At 46.7% G+C, this 19,588-nt stretch overlaps 1 protein-coding gene across 1 annotated transcript in view; it reads left to right on the forward strand.

The window, feature by feature from the left end:
• Positions 1 to 19,588, forward strand: part of LOC119387400 (insulin gene enhancer protein ISL-1) — a 141,602-nt gene that overhangs the window by 44,336 nt on the left and 77,678 nt on the right. Inside the window, exon 3 of the mRNA XM_037654789.2 lies at positions 8,218 to 8,465. Within this exon, the coding sequence (XP_037510717.1) occupies positions 8,218 to 8,465 (248 nt within the window). The remainder of the gene's footprint in view (positions 1 to 8,217; positions 8,466 to 19,588) is intronic.

Below are 19,588 nucleotides of genomic sequence, written 5' to 3' on the forward strand. Positions count from 1 at the left end.
TAAGAAGTGCGGATACACCAAAGTCAATCATTACCGGACCCTACATCGTGACAAAGGCAGTTAGACAGGAAGGTATCCTAGCGTCACTGCACTACCAGGGCCTAGTGGCAAAGCCAAAGTAACAGAAGTTGGAAACATCGCATCTTATCATTGAAAAAAGACACCTTGGAGGATGTCATGTTTCGTCAACATAACGACTCGAAGGACAAGAAGTGGAATAGAAGATGGCGGCCAAGACGGGTGAATACAAATAAATGAGCGTACTTCAACCCCGCGTTTCAAACGAGACATTACAAACCTTTAGCTTATTATGAGGAGCAGAACATCAAATTAAGTTTGAATAATTGTTTCTTTTTCAGCATTTTTGCTTCATTTGTCAGGATAAACTCCATACAGGCGTAGAGCCGTGAAATATATGCTATAAATCCTACGGTGCAACCAACAATAATAAGGCATAATTTAAGTAATCAACTGCAGACCATGCGCAAAAGATCTCAGAATGCATGCTTACATAATTTACAACTGTATATACTGTGTCGGCTGTGGGTCGCGGCCTTCATCAACTCATACAGCTATCGGATCCGAATGACTGATTTAACCTTTGTGTGAATTTCGTGTTCAGCATTTTTTTTTTGTTCGAAAGAAACGATCTGGACAGCCTTGCCTCACATATTATCGGTCCAGAAATCCATACGAGCCTTTGTGCAGTACTCGAAGGCGAGTGTCGACCGACTAAAGATAACACTGCACCATGCTTGCGAATCGCCCAGACACGTGCTCTCGCTCTCTTTTACTCCTTATTCTTGTCCTCAGCAGTGCACCATGCAAACTGGACAGTCTACGCCCCGCCACGGTGGTCTAGGGGTTATGGCACTCGACTGCTGACCCGAAGGTCGCGGAATTCTATAAGGAATTCACGCCATCTGGAACAAAAAATGGCAGATTTCCTTTCACTGGAAAAAAACAAAACAAAATTAAGGCAGCTTCGCCCTAAGGGAAGTGCGGAGCTGGACGGCCGTCTTTGTTTCTCTTTATTTTTATCTTTCTTTCTTCCCCTGCTCATTTCTCCTTCCCTCATATCTCTCTCTTTCTTGCCCTTCTCTCTCTCTCTCTCTCTCTCTCTCTCTATATATATATATATATATATATATATATACCGCTTCCTTTTTCTTTCTCTCTCTTTCTCTTTATGCTATGCTTTACTCTCTCTCCCGCTCCTTTATATCCTCCTCACCCTCACTTTCTTTTCCCGCCACCTTGCTATACTATACTATACTATACTATACTATACTATACTATACTATACTATACTACACTACACTACACTATACTACACTATACTACACTACACTATACTATACTACACTACACTACACTATACTATACTATACAAGTCTATGCTATGTTCTTCTAGCATGCCTGGATAGCCGAGTGGTTATGACGCTCGCCTTCGGATCGTGGGTACGCGGGTTCGAATCCCGCCTCGCCAAGAGATTCATTTCGCCAAAAATGTTTCTGTCTTTCTCTCTCTCTCTACTCGTTCTCTCACCCATCAGAGTTATTCCGTCCCGCGCCGGAGAAATCGGCGCACGTGTTTTGGGAGCGATGCAGAGAATGACTGAGAGGAAGAAGAGGACGAAGAAAGTGCGTGCCGATCCATGATGATGATAGTTTCTGTTCGGACTACCCGGCGCAACGAAAAGCTTAAAGAGATCCGCTCTTAAAATTAGACAGTCGAGGTCGAAAACAAACGAGATGAGCGGACATTCTGGCGCCTTTAGGATTATGTTGCACAGCGCTGCAACCCCTGGAAACGCCTCTATTCAAGGCCTTGATCTTTACATTTTCTTTATCTGCACTATCCTGGATGTTGTCAATAGAGCAACAGACCGAAAGGATTACGGGCGGGTCGACAGGGCCACGGTCGCCAGGAAGGCTTGCATCATAAGAGGATGCGCCGATGCCGGACTCATGAGGGCAAACGAAAAAAAAATGAAAGAGAATAAGAAAACTCGCCCGCTGACGCCAGTTAATCGCCCAAAAGCTGCATAATGTCTGCGCCGTTGGCCGCGGCGTTATTGGCCATGTGCGCGCTGTCTCGTGCCCTATTGTTTCTGACAGGTGTCCAAATCACGCTCTCAGGTGAACATCGCCACGTCGCGTTCGACGGGCATTGGACGCTCGGCAAGCTCACGTCCGCGGCTATCGATTGTTGAGCAAGTATTTGCCGTGGCCTTGGTGTTGTTGCCGTAGCTCTGCATACGCGTAACTAGTTTAGGACACGACGCCGTCTCGCGCTTGTATAGGAACATAGATATCATCAGTTAAGCTCTTTTCAACGCAGCTCGCAATAAAGGCCCGTTCAAGTGAAATAACCAACAGCATCACCATTATGATGTCGTAACATATACGACCAAGAAACGATGATATGACGTGAGAGAACTGGTTTAATACAATCTAACGATCTTTATCGCGACATTATTCGGATATATTTTTTTTCCAATGCGCCGCGGCTAATTCTGGTGGCAGTATGAGATTTTTTCATACTTCTTGATAAGCCGCCGCGATGTTATACAGTGGTTACGGTGTTCGGTTGCTGACCCGAAAGACGCGGGTTCGGTCGATCCCGGCCGCGGCGGTCACATTTCGATGGAGGCGAAATGCTAGAGGCCCGCGTACTCATGTTTATATGCGCGTTAAAGAACCCCAGGTAGTCGAAATTTCAGGAGCCCTTTACTACGCAGCGTGCCTCATAATCATATCGTGGTTTTGGCTCGTAAAACCTGGCAAATTACTCTTATTATTGGTGATAGTGGCAGCAATCGACGCTTGACCTTGCGCAACTCCTCTGTGAACCTTGAGTCTAGCGGGAAAGTTACGAACTCGTTTGGTTTTGACCACATGCATGTACGAAGAAATGGTTAATGAACTCCTGACTGCGTGATAAAGAGAGAAATGGGCGATGGGGCCGAGGAGACAGAAACCGGGACATCCAAGACAAAGTTTTATGTACAACGTAAAAACGACAGGAGTCGGAGAAAGCGTTCGTTCTACGAGTGGTCACAAATGTGAAGTAGCTAACGAGTGTCTGGAAATTTTTCTATGCTTTATGAGGATCTTTGCTGAGATAAGCACGTTACAGAGCAACAGCATCAGGTTGCTGCTTGAACCACCACGATGTCGTAAAACCATATAGCTTTTTTTATTGGTCTGGTCTGCCAACGCAAGAGTGATGTAAAAACTTTGAGAACGCTTGAACATCGCCTTCAAGAGAAGAACGCGACAGCGTAATCGGGCCTCGTGCGCATCGCCTTCTCAAGTTTTGCTAGCCTGGCTTCGGTTCTCGGTGCATGTAAAGAAGCGAACGACTGGGATTGACAGTTTCAAACTGATGATGACGATGACGATGACCTCTTCCTGATGACGCTTACCCACAAAGGGGGATGGGCCAAGAACCGGGCGGCAGGATGCTTAAGGTAAAGACCTATGAAACTAAACAAAGCTGGAAGTTTAGATAAAAAATAAAACATCGAGTAAAGGAAAATGCTTAACGAGCAAGCGGTCAGACGATAGTCTGGGCTTTCTAAGAGAAATAACGGCAGGTATCAAACCAAGAATATGAACAGATAAAAATATACTATCCTAGAATGTCTATACTGCAAGTACAGTTGTTAAGTGCCCACTAAGCCATAATTCTTCCTTTTGCGAACGAGCGAAGGGCCCACTACACGTCCGTAGGGCAACGCGCGAACTTACGCAGCTGCTCACTTTGTTAATGATTTTGCAGCTGATGATGATTAAATATGTCTGAGCTCTTTGTAATGGGTGGGCCTTTAAAACACCCATTCGTTGCGCAATTCACATGTTTTGACGCCTGGCGCGATTCTACGCTTCTGCCACGCAATATTACAAGCGTTAAGGAGATTCCTTCCACTACATGACATTCATATAGTGTTTAAAAAAAAAAAACGGCAGGAAGTGGAAGACGGAAGCTTGCGATGAAAAAAATCCGTAAACAGGGGCTGGGTGCTCGAGCCGATGTTTCGACAAGTGGACTTGTTTTCTTCAAGGCTGGAGTTCCAGCCCCTGTTTACGGATTTTTTCGTTCATATAGCGTTGGTTTTCGAAGCAATTTCAAGCAATAGCGTGACTCTGTAGTAGAACACCTGCTTGCAACGCAGGCAGCCTGGGTTCGATTCTCACTTGGACCGATCTTTTTTATGCTATAGTTTATTTGCATCTTTCTAGATTTTTTGGTCACGAACAAGATGATGATTTTTTGCTGACAACCAACGACGCCGACACCGGTATTTCTACGAAACGAGCTCTTTAACGCTATCGCGTAAATACATGAAAATTATTCGTACTGATGAGGTGAGGGCAGGAGAAAAACATGTTAGGAATCGATTTGTATATGTCAAGAAAGGAGTATAGTAATTTCCTAAAGTTTAACTTTTATGCGCATTCTTGCGATTAGTGTTTCTTTCTAAAACTGTCTCAGTAGATGGCGTCTAACTTTCTCTTAGAGATTTGTTTCCGTCAAAAGGCACAGCGGGCATCCCGCGACCCGAACGACGAGAAATATATAGGACCGCGACAAAGTGTACGTGCCCAGCGTGATAAGTTTTTTTTTTTTTCGACAGAGGGATGCGCCGATGCAGAACGTCCCATATCGATTCTCTTCACGTTTCTATCATAAGTCGCGCGCGAAGATGCCCAGGTCGATATTCTCGCGTTTCAGTGTCAGCGCTGTTATGGGCCGCGTTTCATTCATATATTCTCTCGCGGCGCGCGCCTTATTGCCCAAGTCGAGCGCTATATTGATCAGCAGCCATATACGTATACGTGTCTTCGACTGGACGGCGCGAGCGACGAGACCGGGCATGGTGACATGGAATATGAGGCAAATTAAGGAGATGGCAATCTCGCGGGGCGATTCCCTCATCAAGGAACTGGTTCTGTGAGATGAAGGGAAAAGAGAGAGAGAGGAGAGGAACCAAGTAAAGTGAAATGAACTATATATACCTGGCGGCGCTCTCGTATAAGGGTCGCTGTGGTGTCGTGTTATCGGCTGCGGCCACACTAACGGAAGTAAGGTTTGTTTACTCTCGCTCTTGGTGGCAGATTAAGGCACGACCTGGGCGAGGGAGCTGGGCAGCGAAAGAGGGCGCTGTCTGCTGCGAATATCGCGGGCTCCTTTATATGGAAAGAAAGAAGTGCGCGAAAATCTATAGCTCGCCGTGTTTTACTTTCAATATTATTTGTCTTTTTGCGTTTGGCATTTTATAAGTTTTCATTTTCACGGATGGCACACGCGCCTTGGCGAGTGCGTGGCGTATGGCTTCGCATCGCTCGCTGCAGGCTTTGCCCGATACGGAGACGGTGTGAAGGTCGCGCCGGACCACCTAGTCCTCCGCGGTTGAAATTCAAGATCTTGTAGTCTTGTAATGTCGCTTTTCTGTTTGTTTATTGAGCAGCGCTTAATTCATCTTAGGAAGGAGCTATTATTTACGCTATCCGTGGACGTGCTTTAAATTTGCCGCAAAGCCTTTATTAAAAGAGAGAGAGAGAGAGAGAAGGGGGGAGAAAGAGACGCTACCGACGTCGTTATTGCGCATATCTGTAGGCACGTAATTACACGAAGCAGGTTACAAGCTTGTTTGGCTCACTGCGCATACTACTTATGTCTTTTTTTTTTCTTTTTTATTACAACTGGTTGCTTGTTCTTGCACCTGTGTGATGTGAGGGACTGCTATTGAAGAAACAGAGGACAAATATTGCTGACAACTGACGAGAATAAATTTCTTATTACTATATGCCTATTACTTGTTAAGACCGTCCTTTCTTTTTATTTCCTTCTTTTTTTAAGTAATAAAGATGAAACGAAATGCAGTAAGCGAAAACAAATAGAAGGCCTAACGTGCAAAATTATCGGTAGCGGCCGTGTGTACCACTTAATACATGCAGCTTTAGTATAAGGGCTGCAATCAACGTCTCTGCGCGTGTCTATCAGTGAGGTGCTTGTGCCCTCTGCTTCTTCCTATCTACCTGTTTTCCCTCCCATAGCGTAGGGTAGAAGATCGGATTTTGTATTACGGTTGACTTCTTTGCCATTGTCCTCGTCTTCGCCTCTCTTTTATGCCATTCAACAGCCAAGCTTTCGACGAACAACTGGCAGGAAAGTGAATATTCCTAAAATTCCTTTTTTTTTTCGACGATTCGACGTAGTTTACTGCGCTGGGCTCTTGTTACAGGGCCAACCTAGAACAATAATCTAGCGCGAGCAAACCACGGTATACGGTGTCTGCGCAGAGTGACGAGAGTGAACACGAAACAAATGATTAAACGAATGGAAAGGAGCTTGCATAACAACCGTGTTACACATAATAGTGATTACATAAAGAAAGCGATGAATGAGAAAGAAAGAAAGAAGAAAGAAAGAAAGAAAGAAAGAAAGAAAGAAAGAAAGAAAGAAAGAAAGAAAGAAAGAAAGAAAGAAAGAAAGAAAGAAAGAAAGAAAGAATAGCAGCAAAGCTGCGTTTAGTGCCGTGAAAGGAGGACAATAGACTCGGCAATCTAAGAAGCCCGTTCGTCTGCCCACCTGTGTTCATATACACGATGTATCTATGCAACGGGCTCAATCGCTTGAAATGAAATGCAATCAATCCGTTATACTTTTGTCCTTTCGGCGAGCCTTATATTGAAACACTGCGCTAATGGGAGTCAGGAGACATTGTATAAAAGCAGCCCATTTACCGGGCGATCGGTTACCTCACAGATTGCTCGAGCTAACAACGAAGAAGCGCAACGACCCGACGCTCCGCGGAAACACGTGTTGCGACCGCACGCCGATGATGCGTGGTCGCGACCACGCCCTTCGAGGCGGCGTGCACGCACGGAGTGGCCGAACTGTCACGCCATCTGCAGAGACATTTTTCTTTCGGCCGCGTTGAATCCGCAGGGAATACAACACGCGCTCGGGCGACTGTTTGCCCTCGGTCAACTGCGCCTTTGCTTGCGTCTCTTGGTCTGTCGCCAAAAATTAAAAAAAAAAGCACGCGATCGAAGAATGTTTTAGAGGCGTCAGTTTTTCATGATCACGAGAGGGAGGCGGTGTGGGTCGATGAGCATGCATGCAAAACACTCGCTGCTCGTCACGACAAGGGCCGTAGCAAACAGACGCCAGAGTATGTATTCGCAAAAGTGCAGTATAAGGGCAAGAGCGTACACGGAACAGCGAGCGGCTGTATACGATGTCGATAAATATGTGGAAAGTTGTAATGTAGATATACTCGGAATGGAAGATCACTCAGTTGACTCGAAAAAAAAAAAAATGTTGGGCTCGTGGTCTCGTGCAGAAAAGGAAACGTGCGGCGCTCGAAAGACGAGATCGATAATTTGTAATTGTATATACAACGACCGTACAACTTTCGATGTTCAATGCAGTTACAAGTTGCTACAGTATAGTGGTGCACAGAGATGTGTCACTATGCATATGTGTCATACCCTGTTGATGGTCATCTAGACATCGTCCACTCATACTATACAGCATTGCTTCCAACATCAAATCTAGACAAAATAAAAAAACTATACAAAAAACAGTGTGTGTAAGAGTTTACTGTGTCCTCCAGATGCGAGTATACGTTGACTATGTCGCTACAGTTTTTTTGTCGCTATGTACAGCACTGACTAATCGGTAGAGCGTGCATAAAACAGTGTTCGTGTTCATCACTAAATATTATTATTACTTCATTTGCGTACAAAATGAAAACAAAAGCGAAAGCGTCTGGAGCCACAAGTCCGGCAGAGAGTCCATAGAAAATAAGCATACAAGTTTAACGATAGGGCGGAAATACGCATCGATATATGTCACGTGGACATCAAATATTTGGACAACCCGTCAGAACATCACCAGCTCAGGCTTCTCACGTGAAATTAAAGGGTCACAAGTAAGTGAAAGTCCTAATTTGTGCTTTCGTCAGACATTTAAAGTATCTTTATTTGTTTAATAAGCAACGCTTAAATGATCACGCGAGACACTTACTCAATTAGGTATTATTGGGAATTCCATTCCATACGAGACTGCCATTTAAATTCTAGTAATCTGTTACCGTATTTCGTTCGGCATATCGGTAGGTTAACGTTGTTAGTTGTGGCAGCTCTTATGTTCTCCGATATAACAGTGCGTACTTTTTGCACACTCACTGAACCACGCAGGCTGTTCGGCACCAAGTGCTCCAAGTGCCGGCAGGCTTTCTGCCGCACAGACTTCGTGATGCGCGCCCGGCAGCACGTGTACCACCTGGACTGCTTCCGGTGCCAGGCCTGCGAACGCCAGCTCATGCCGGGCGACGAGTTCGCGCTGCGAGAGGACGGCCTCTTCTGCCGCGCCGACCACGACGTGCTCGACAAGTTCGCCTCCTCCGCGCACGGGGCCCCGCCCGCCAACGGCATCCACGTCGCTCGTGAGTACATGCACGCCGCGCTTTTCCTACACGTGCACGCACTTCTATGTGTACTAAACGCGAGCTATAAAGTGCTCAATACGTGTTGCGAGCAGAGAGCGAAACAAAGCGTACACACATGCAGGATAGATGGTAATTCGCGTGCTCGATACAAGATAACGCCCTGCAGAGCACGAAGAAAGGGCAGTCGAATGAGCCAAGCAGTTTAGCGAACCGGCGGTTCGAACAAGCGCTTTTGCGTTTTACGTGTGTCTCTTATGAACCATATTTACACTAGGATATTGTACGTTATACTGCACGAAATCTGGCTTGACAATGGAGAAAAGGCTCGAATTTAAGCAGCAAGAGGGCAGCAGTCGCGGTGTTGCGAGAAATGTGGTGGCATCCCACACTGCACAGTCTGGCAAACGGTATATAGTCTTTTGGCACTCTGCATGACTAAACCCGCACACTCGCGAGTGCAAGATATTTACACTGTTTCGAAATGGGCTCCGTGGTATATAAGGCTCCGTTGAGACTCGCTTGTTTGCTGTTAAAGATCTTGACAGTGCTCAAATGCATGCGGGGGCGCGAGTGAATGATTGAGCACGCATTGTGTTCTGCTGTTTCCGACCATGCAATGGGTGCTCAGCAATGCGACATATAATACTGCAGCCAACAGACGTAACATGGCCCAGACTGGAAAGAAAGAAAGAAAGAAAGAAAGAAAGAAAGAAAGAAAGAAAGAAAGAAAGAAAGAAAGAAAGAAAGAAAGAAAGAAAGAAAGAAAGAAAGAAAGAAAGAAAGAAAGAAAGAAGCGAGGAGAGTGTACGTTACGAATTCCATGTCCTGCTGAGATTAGCGAGGAGGACATAAGCGGTCCACAATGTCTGTTTTTTCTTTCCTTTACTTTCTTTGCAAGATATTGTTTAAGTGAATAAGGGTTCAATTTTTGCTAATGTGCTTGATATTCGCAAGCTACAGGCAGGCGAAGACAACTGCGAGAGATAAAAAGGCTGTCAGTCGCAAGATGGGAAGCTCGCTGTTCGACGCTCTGAGCGGGAGGGGTGTCAACGCAAGTCGGTGCGGGAAATCCTCGCGAAAGTGCAGAAAACCCTATCCTCGCCCGTTTCCCTCAACGCCGGAGTCCTGCGGGAGGTAATTAAGCTAATGGCAGGGCGGGGAGACACCGCTGTCGCCAACGGGGCCGATTCTTCGACCGAGACTCCTCGCTAAAGACGGGGGCGGCTCGCAGCCATGGAGGAATGGGGCAATTAATTGCTCCTCCGACCTCCTGCGCACCCGGCGACGTAGACAGCGCAGCGCTGTGGTATACGACCAACGTTTGGTGCGACGTCCCCGGTAGGCGGCGCTACGGGTGCCGGAATCTTCCACAGCAGCAATCAGCTTCCTAGCTTATGTATATACAGCTTATATAGCTTGTGTAGCTTCTATATAGCTCCTGTAGTTTATATGGTTTTTTTAATATCTGTAGCTTCTATTACGGTCTGTATTAGCTTATCTGGTCTATATAGCTTCTTAAGTTAGCTTATATAGCCTATACAGATTATATATACAGCCTGTATAGATTATATAGTGTTGGGTAACGGGGGTCTCAGCTTGCGACTGCTTCTGCGCAGAGCTGATAGACGGAGCGATCAAGGCGACGGTGAGTTAAGGCAAATTTATATACATATATACAGAGCCGTTACATATTCGGCGCTGGGGCCGATAGCTTATTGGGCTGGCACAGAGGTGCGACGAGGACCCGGGATTTCTTCGCTCGCTGTCCCCCTCCCTCCGCGCAGCTTGGTTCTTTTATAGCCCTGGGCGATCGCTTGCATCAGCCAGGAGTTCGAAGCCTCCAATCAGGAACCGCCATTGGTCGCTGGCTCGAACCGGATCCGCGGATGAGAGGGCTTGCCGCACGTTGCGGGAGAGATTTACGTCGGTTGCGTCAGACGCATCGCCGGAATTGCCGGGGATTGCGTAAGACTCCCGCCTCGTTGCATCAGCTGGTGTTGACGCTGGTTGCATCAGACAGTCTATCGATGTTGACGCTGGTTGCGTCAGACGTTCTACCAGCTTGAATGCCTTGTCGAAGCAAGGAAGTTTGGGTTGGGAGCCCTGGCATAACAATAGTCTATATGGCTTGTGTGGTCTACTGAAACCAAGCGACAATGAAGCCAAGCAAGATATAGGGGACATTATTTGTAGTCTCTTTACTGTAGTGTAATAATTATGATATAAATGTAACGAAATTAAAGTGGACGAAAATACAACTTGCTGCCGGTAGGGGCCGAGCCTGCACCATACAGAAGTCCCATAGGTACACAGTATAGGTAAAATACATATGCACGAGATGCAGGATTATTAAAACAGGTAGGTGCCGTATAGCGTAACCACTATAGAGCCGGTTGACCTCTGGTTGCGCCATGACATTACCGTATTACGAAATTAACAACAGTTGAAGTGAAGCATATACACGTGTTCTATTTACAAACTTGAACTTCTTCGCCGAAAGTTGATCGTGCGCTAGAAAGAAACCGAAGTACTCGCAGTGTCGAATACCGCACGACGAATGCCAACCAATACGCGACATTTTCGAGCGAAGCGTGAACAGTTAGGTCACGTGCGGCGTACAATACCGCTTTGTGAGGGAACCGGAAACATGCTCTTCGACGCATCCATATTCAACATATTCATTCCCGCACAATGTTGTCGGTTACATTTACGTATATTGTTTTATACCAAGTGACTCCGGGCAGCGCCACAGTTTTCCTAATGCCAGCGTCGAGCGCCATTTGCTCGTTTCGTATGTATACGAAAATGCGCAATCGTTGACTAACGCGTTTGCACCATATGTATAGAGAATTTCGCGCTTGGCTGAGCTCCTTTGGGACGGGAGCGCGTAGCCGACACAATAGAGACCGCCCCGGGGCCACCCAATCAACTTTGCAGAACGAGTGCGATCGAAGGCGGGGGCAAAGAGAAGAAGATAAAGAGGATGGATACACGGGGCCGCTTATTTTCGTCCCGCTTATATAGTCGTGCCCGTAGCTCGTGGGCTTCCAGAAGCTTCAGAGGGCCACCGCCAAGCGCGAACCTATAGCGGCGCTGTATCAGCGGCTTGAAATGGCGCGCTTACCTGATTAAAGGAAGGGGGGCCGCATTCATTATTCACGCGCGGCGCTTGCAAAAACGTTCCAACAATCTCATTGCGGCGGCGCCAAGCTTTGCCGGCTCGCTTGCTCGATTCTGGCCGCTGCCCCCCCACCCCCCCTCGTTTCTCCCACCTTCCCTGTTTGCTTATTTATTCTTCGCTCCTTTCACGGGCACATTGCGCGAATATAACGACCGCCTCTGAGTATATGGGGATTGAACACGGGACAGTGTTTAACGTGCTTATGTGGCACTTATTTATGCGAGAGAGAGAGAGAGAGAAAGAGAGTAAAAAGGGTGTCTGCTCCTTTAACTTCCTGTATGTGTACACGCTGGCTGGCGAACTGCGTTGTGTGGCAACACGTTGGCGACTTGCCTTTCTTCGGAGAGACCTCCATGTACGCGTTTACGTTTCGTCGCTCTTTTATTCGCGCGTCGAAGGACGGCGAAATAGCGCAGCGAGGAGGCGATGTAGTTTGCAGTCGGAGACAAAATAAAATGAAGTTAAACGCGATAACTCGGGACGCTCGTTGAGTAATTCGGTTGGATTACGCAAGCCAGCCATGTAGTAGATGTGCAGGAAGTGAAACGAGTTACAAGTTTTTTTTTTTTTAAGATAACATCCGCGGTAACGAGAACACCCGGCGAGAAACTCGGCAGGGCATGTCGGGACAAGACGATATTCAGACCAATGAAAGTCTACCGGAGACAACGTAACCAGATAAACACGGATCAGTGGCTGATTCCTGCATATCCGCAGCATTCTCCATGGACTTTGCGACGCGTACATAGGTTAGGGATTTACAAAATTAACACTGAGCCATCTTCAAGCTTCGCACTGTAAGCGCTGGCCCTCACGCCTCTTACACCATAATTGACGCGCCAACCAATTTCGAAGTTTAAGGTTATTGTGGTTACGAAATATGTCGAAGCTGTGGCGTTAAGGCTAAAGGAAATATTCGTATGTTTGTGTTGGTCCTGCGCCCATAATCTTCTGGCCTCGCCATGATATGTATATGTGTTAGCGAATTAGATTAAGGACGTCTGGTCTTAGCTTGCTACTCCTTGCAAACTCACGACGTCTCAGGAAGCAGAGTTGACAAAAAGTGGAGGTGATTCTGATCCTTGACTTTAGTGTCTGGTAGTGGCGCTCGCTCGTTCGTGTGTTCTGATGTATTCCGTAGGTTAACACGAATTCGTCGCGCTACAGAAGTTGATCTCAGAGGCCACGTAGAGAGAAGCGCGTGGTTGAGATCTGCTCCGCCAGGTGCCGCAGCGATCCCAGCTGCTCACAAGAAAACTGTTTGATGTTTTGAATGAACTCGTTCAATTAATTTCCATTAATTGTCCTAACAGTTAATTGACCTCTATCTTAAGTAAACTTATACCCCGATATCATAGGTGTCCAACATAACGCTTTCTCCATCAGCATTTTCCTGCTTTTCTTGAGGAGAAGCGCAGTAGCCGCGAGAGAGAGAGAGAAATAGATGAAAGGGAAACGCAGGGAGGTTAACCTGGCGCGAGTGGCCGGTTTGCTACCCTGCACAGGGGTGGGGAAATAGGGGTAAGAAAGAGGACAGAGAGAGAGAGATAAAATGAAAACGAAAAAAAAGAAAAACACGCACACATGCACACACACACGCAAGACGTTCCAGTCAGAGCCGCTCTGAGAGACCGGTTGAACGCGGAAAGCGCAGTAGCGCTTGCACAGCCTTTTTCTGTGACGTTGAGTCCGGTCGATGGCGCAGGATTTTTTCTTCCGACAGAGTGCGGTCGTCCAACTTACCGAGCGCGTTGCAAAGTGACTGTCTCTCTGAACAGTACTGTTCAGAAAGACAAACATGCGCGACTATGTTCCCTGGACCCAACTCTCAGCCTTCAAATACCTCCAGGCCTTAGCCGAGGTGACGCTACCCTCCTGTGCAGGTTATGGTTGGGTATCGCATTTACGCGCGCGTACGCGTGCCGCTTAGGAATGGACGACACCGCATTATGTGACCACTGCGGCAGTGATGAAACAATTCAACATATTCTGTGCGACTGCAGTAGCCGCGAAATATCTATATTGGCTATGGTATTCACATATGTTTCAAGTATACCCGTTGTAGATGGTATACGCGTCTAAAACCGCTGAGTCGAATGCGTTTTCGTTATCCATGAATGCCATTAAAGGTTTTTTTTTTATTATTCGGCAGATTTTTTCAATTACTTGATTAATCGCATGAAGTTGATCCTGAAGCCAGCTTGTTATCTACGTTGATTGAAGTCAAGTGTAGCTCTTATCCAGTTCGAAATAATGTTCGTGAATAATATTGCGGCCTTCAGAACCTCTTGCAAAGGCCTACCACAAAATGGAAGCACAGAAATAAAATGGAAGGTTAAAAAATATAGTTATGTGGCAAAAAACCAGAAGGCAGTCGGAAGAAAGAAAAAATAAATAAAACTTTAGGAGGGCAGCGCGCTCGCCTTTTTTCCGTCTCAGGAAAGTGAGCGGCGGGGACCGGTATACATACGGTGGTGGTTAAAACAAAGAGCGCGGACAGATAAGCCAGTACGATGCTCACTGCTACGGCCAGTATATAGGTATAGCAACGAACACCAACAAACAAGAAAAGGATCGCTAAGAAATGAAAGGAAAACGAGCGCAAAGTGGTTGGTGGCAGAGTGGCGACGGTGGCGCCAGCGTGCGACCTCAAGGCGGCGTTGTGCTGTGGCGCCATTGCCGCCCTGCGGCCCAGACCGTCGGCGGGGCAGGACCCGGTGCCTTTGAAGTGGCTGCTTCGCGGGGCTGCCCCGAGATAAGCGCCTCTCGCGCCTACCTGCGGACCGCGCGGTTAGTTGCGTGCACTGCAGTACACAGCCGGGGGCCCTGGACACGGCGCTGCTGTGGACAACACGAATCGCGAACGGTGCGTGCAAAAAAGCTGTATCGCCCTGCCGCCTCCTCAGACACATATGAATTGCTGGCGCTGGCCTCAATGCCCTCCCCCCCTCCCCTCCTTCCTTTCTAGCTTGCTCTCTTTCTACTTCGTCTTCCGGAGTCGAAGCTTCTCGTCGGGAGACAAGTTTCTCTTAGTTTATTTTTATTTTCGCGAGGCTCAAACGGTGAGCCGAATGAAGACGTCATGGAAATATTGCTGTCGCGAAGAGTGTGACATTACCTATCGCTATCGCATGAATGTGTACGTTCAAACTTCGAAATGATTCAGTTAGTTCGGTGCAAAGTCTACATCAATAGAGTCCAAACAAGTCCGTCATTCGGAGTAGCTGGTTGCTATTCATAAGTACACATTTTGAAGCGCAGGAGGACAAGCACAACAAAAAAAGGGGGAGGGGTATAGAAAACCAATACTTCCAGATGAAAAAGTTGCGAGTGTGGCGCGCTGTTCTGTCAGTTCCTTTTTCGTTTTTTTTTTTTTTGTTCTCTCGCCTTTTTGCACATGTGCTCTTTCTCTGATGCAGATATTTCTGTTAAAATAACGGGGCATCGTTTACATCTTATAAGTGGTGATAGTGTGTAAGAAAGAATATTATTACAAACAATAGAATGACTGGCTGAATGTGTAGACACCTGATGTTACTTTGGTCGTTCTTGTTTCCGGTCTGTACACTTTCCGTCGAAAGCTTACTCTCTGGCACCTTTTGAGTTCATAAGTTACTTGACATATTTCGCCGACTTCTCACTTACAACGTCACCGCTTTATTTCACTCTTTTTGTTTTTTTGCTCAGAAGCTATCAGAAACGCTGTTTTCTGCTTACGCTGCAAAACCATAATATAATATAGCGTCGCTTTTACTTCCATGGTGCTGTACCGAAGCGAGTGCCGCAGACACACCGCCAGCACGCAGTCTCAGAGGCCATATTCGTCGCCTGCCTTTGCCACCCTCCGCTCAGTTCATTTTTTCTTTATTTATTCGTTAGTAGTGCCTCCGCGGATCGCTCATCGCACCCCCCTTGTCCCCGCTTCTCCGAGGCCAGGTATATATGCGGGGACTGTGCTCGCGTCTCACTATCTTCTCCGTGCGCACGTACAGATACGCTCCTCGGCTTCTCTTGGCTGAAACAGCCGGTGATGCTGTTTACATTTCCTGCCTGACCAGGCTGTATTCACCATGGTGTACGATATCGGCTATGGGGGGTTCCCTTTGGTCTAGAGCGGTCTAGCGCCCTCAGCAGGGTCTCGCAACTTCGTGGAGTGGGGAATGAACAAAGTAATAAAACGATCAGACGTCGCCCGCAGTGTATGCTCGTTCCTTCAAGTCTTACTGGAATGGTTTTGCATGTTGAGTTTTTTTGTTTGCACGTTTCTGTTACTTTTCAGAGAAATCTTCACAGCCTGCTAGTAGATTCCTGACTACGCTATAAGTTCGTGACTAAAGGAAGGAAGATGTTGCCCGGTGGGCCAGAAAATATATGGGATTTGCGGAAAGCGACACCGACCGACGACAAGTTGGGACGAGGTTGATATCGAGTATCTGAAAGAACGAGTTGAACGTGATCCGTACAAATGCGTTTCGTTTATTTGCCTGTTTGTTACCCGCATGTATGCGAACGTTGTTGCTGTTATAGTTAAGTGCGCCGTTTGATATCGGAGACCGGTATACAAAGGTGGAAGTCGTCTTTATCCGCAATAAAGTAGCGCTTTCGACGAAAATACAAATGTAAAACTAAAGTGGCAGCAGGCGATCGCTGTTTGCTAACCAGAAGTCAATACTACTCGACAAAGAAGCGTTTACATTAATGTTCATGTCGGTTTATCTTAATACATGCTTATACGTCATATATGAACGAAGATCTGGCACGCTCTTTTGACTGTTGCACTAAGCAATTTATATGCTATGCGTGTGACACATATACAGGCGTACGCCGGGAATGGGCGCGGGTAGCATATATAGCTTTCGAGCACGTCTACGGAATTCATATTAGTTCGGCTTTCTTCGCTCCACGGAATGACGATGGAGTCGCTAAACTTAGCGACAGATTATGACGCACTTCAGTTACAGTACTGTGCAAGGTACGCTTAACTGTAACTAATGGCTCGGATTCGGTGTTAAAAAGTAATTTGCAGAGCTTTACGCACCGAAGTTTCAAAATACGTAGGGGAAGCCATACTGTGCGGATAAAAAGGATAATTTCGACCAGCTACGGCTTTGTAATGTGCTTTAAAAGCTCGCCAAACGAGCATTTATTACATTTCGGTCCAATCGTAATGCGGCCGACGCAACTGAGACTTGAACACGCAACTTAGAGCACAGAGGCAGAATGTATATATAGTTGCCCGTTGTGATGAACATATGCGAAGGGTTGATCACCATTTTGTTATTATGGTAAAGGAAAAACATTCTTAAAAAATTAGAACTGGTAGTTTCGCATGGACAGCGAAGCATTTACAGCTATATATGGCAAGGGTTAGCGTTGTGCTTGGAAGGAGAGAGTTCTGTGGAACTTCCCCAGTAAGGTGCGGAGTGCGGCGCCATATAAGCCCCATGCTTGAGCATGCTTGAGGGCTTGAGGCATCGGTATGCAGCATACGTTTTCACTGATACGTGCGCGGCGGACACAGATGAGCAGTGAATGCAGGTAATTAATTCAGTGCAGAAGCCAGAGGCGCGCTGTGAAACGGGTAGTGACGTATTTAATGCACAACTGCACTTTTCAAACACTCTAAAAACTGGTAAGGGTATCGCAAGAGTAAAAAAGCCGAGTTACTCTTCAGAGCGTTCTCTTACTCTCGCAAAGCATCGCATAGAGTGAAATGCACGTTCACTCTATACGAAAGGAGAGAGTGAAATGTGCTTATACTCCACTTCTATCTGAGAGAGTGGAATGCCCGTATGCTCTTCTGACATGACAGAGTAAAATGCAGTTATACTCCTGCTCCTCATATATATAGTATATATCGATGTGCCGGCATACCGCGAGCGATGACCACTCATTATTAAGCACATGCATATACAGTAGAGAGCACTGCATTCGTCGCGGGACGATTAATTTAAAAAAAAAAAGCAGCGTTTCCAGCGCCTCCCAGTGCTTTTCAGTGTACGGGAATGCACTGGAATCCAGCGCCTCACAGTGCTTTTCAGTGTACTGGAAGGCACTGAATAAAGCCTAATATCCGCGTTTTAGCTTGGATTTGTGCAGTTAAATACATGTCACCTCATCATGTACACGAAACTACATTCGAAGGTTTTTAAATTCTCGTATTTCTCTTCTACGACGTAGCACTGCCCTAAGCCAAATGCCAGCTAGAGTGCGCTTTTACGAGCAATAATGTTTGAAATATCCAAGGGCGCGGCGAAAACTGGTGTTCGCGGGTTGAGCGTTTTCTCAGAAATTACACGGCTTAGGCGTGCACATATCCTCGCATATCTTGTTTGGGGGGGGGGTTCTCATATCGGGGGAACAAATGCTATGTTGTTTTAGTTGTCGCAGGGGGGGCGCAAGAAAGTGAAAATCCGACCCGTACATTAAGAAAAAGACGTGCTCTCGTCTCCCTTCTAGTCACCTAAGGGTCGCTGGTTCGATCCTCGCTGGCGGGCTTTTTTTTTCTTTCTAAGGGGGTTATTATGCAAAATCAAGAATAAATTTCAAAAGCAATTTTAAGACCATGGCCCGAGATTTTTCCTTTGTACTACTATTCGGAGGGGTCCGGCTAGTCGGCAAGAGGTTACTCTGGGGGGGTACTATAACCCTTTCGCATTACTATACTCTGCAAGAAGAGGTGATGGAAAAGAGAGTTAAATAAACAAGAATATACTTCCCAAAGAGAGTGCCCCCTTAGTTCTTAGAGTGAAGTGACTTAAAAGATGCGTGGAAGTTGTGGTAACGTCTTGTAGCAGGAACAGTTTAACTTGGGATTAAACTTTGAACTCTGCGCCTCCTCATCACGCCTATGATTGATCAGCAAGTCTTGGCGAGATCTTTTCCACTTTGTACTAGCGCAGCAAAGAACGAGGACACACAGGTACAGGCGTACGCACGGGGGGCGGAAGGGGGGGGGTGAGATGAACCTTTGCCCCCCCCCCCCCCCTTCCCTGATAGGGACCCTGCGCACGCATATGCACACAGGGAAGGAGACATCTGACGACACACAGCGCGGCGATAAGAAAGGGCTCACGTCGCGTTGTGCTCCCGTGCACGGCTTGTAATGCCGTTGTAAAGCGAACCTCAACGAACATGCGGCGCCACTGGTTGCTCTACGGGCGAGATGCGGCGCGCGCGAACGGACACTTGTGGCAGGTATAGCCTGAACACTTCCTTGAACAAGTGTGTACAAGCATTGATCCCTTCATTAGCGTCTTTGCACTCAGCAACGCTTCTGCAACGTCATAAATGTTGCCCTTACGAGTGATCGGTAGCTATATTCAGTGCAGTGAAAATGCTAGTTTTACCCTGCACTTAAACGCATGAATATATTGTCGCGATATTCTCAAACACGACTTGAGTCCAGCTCATCTTTGTACATGCTATTGTGTGTGATGCGGAAATAGTGATAGATTGGGAAACGTCGGTTAACTTCAACACAAGGCATATTTAGATTCCTATATGGACAGATCAGTGGCGTCTCCCATTAGGGCTAGCTCGATAAATATAGGTCATTTCTTGGGATGAAGCCATGACTATTTTCTAAACTCCGAAGCGATTGTCACAACTAAAAAGCTGTGGGTGACGGCTGCGTTTGTAACTACCACAGCTGTATGAGCCTCATGGGGACTTACGAAGAGCATTATATTGATCCTTGATCAGAACTTCTACCATACTGAATTGCTCGACTGACCTATGTCAGAGAGAATTGTTCATATTATGTCAGGTTTGAGAGTTAGCAGTGACGAAGTTCACTGGACGTTGCAGTGTTCTGCATGTCTTTTTCGCAAAAGTCGCCTGAACATTGTTTTGTTTTTTCTCCGGTGGCATTTCACCGCGCTGAATCTGATATTTGCAGGACGCAAATGTTGACGCGACGAAACAGAGACGCAGATCA

The sequence above is a fragment of the Rhipicephalus sanguineus genome, chromosome 3 (assembly GCF_013339695.2).
Source record: "Rhipicephalus sanguineus isolate Rsan-2018 chromosome 3, BIME_Rsan_1.4, whole genome shotgun sequence".
Classification (NCBI taxonomy): Eukaryota; Metazoa; Arthropoda; class Arachnida; order Ixodida; family Ixodidae; genus Rhipicephalus; species Rhipicephalus sanguineus.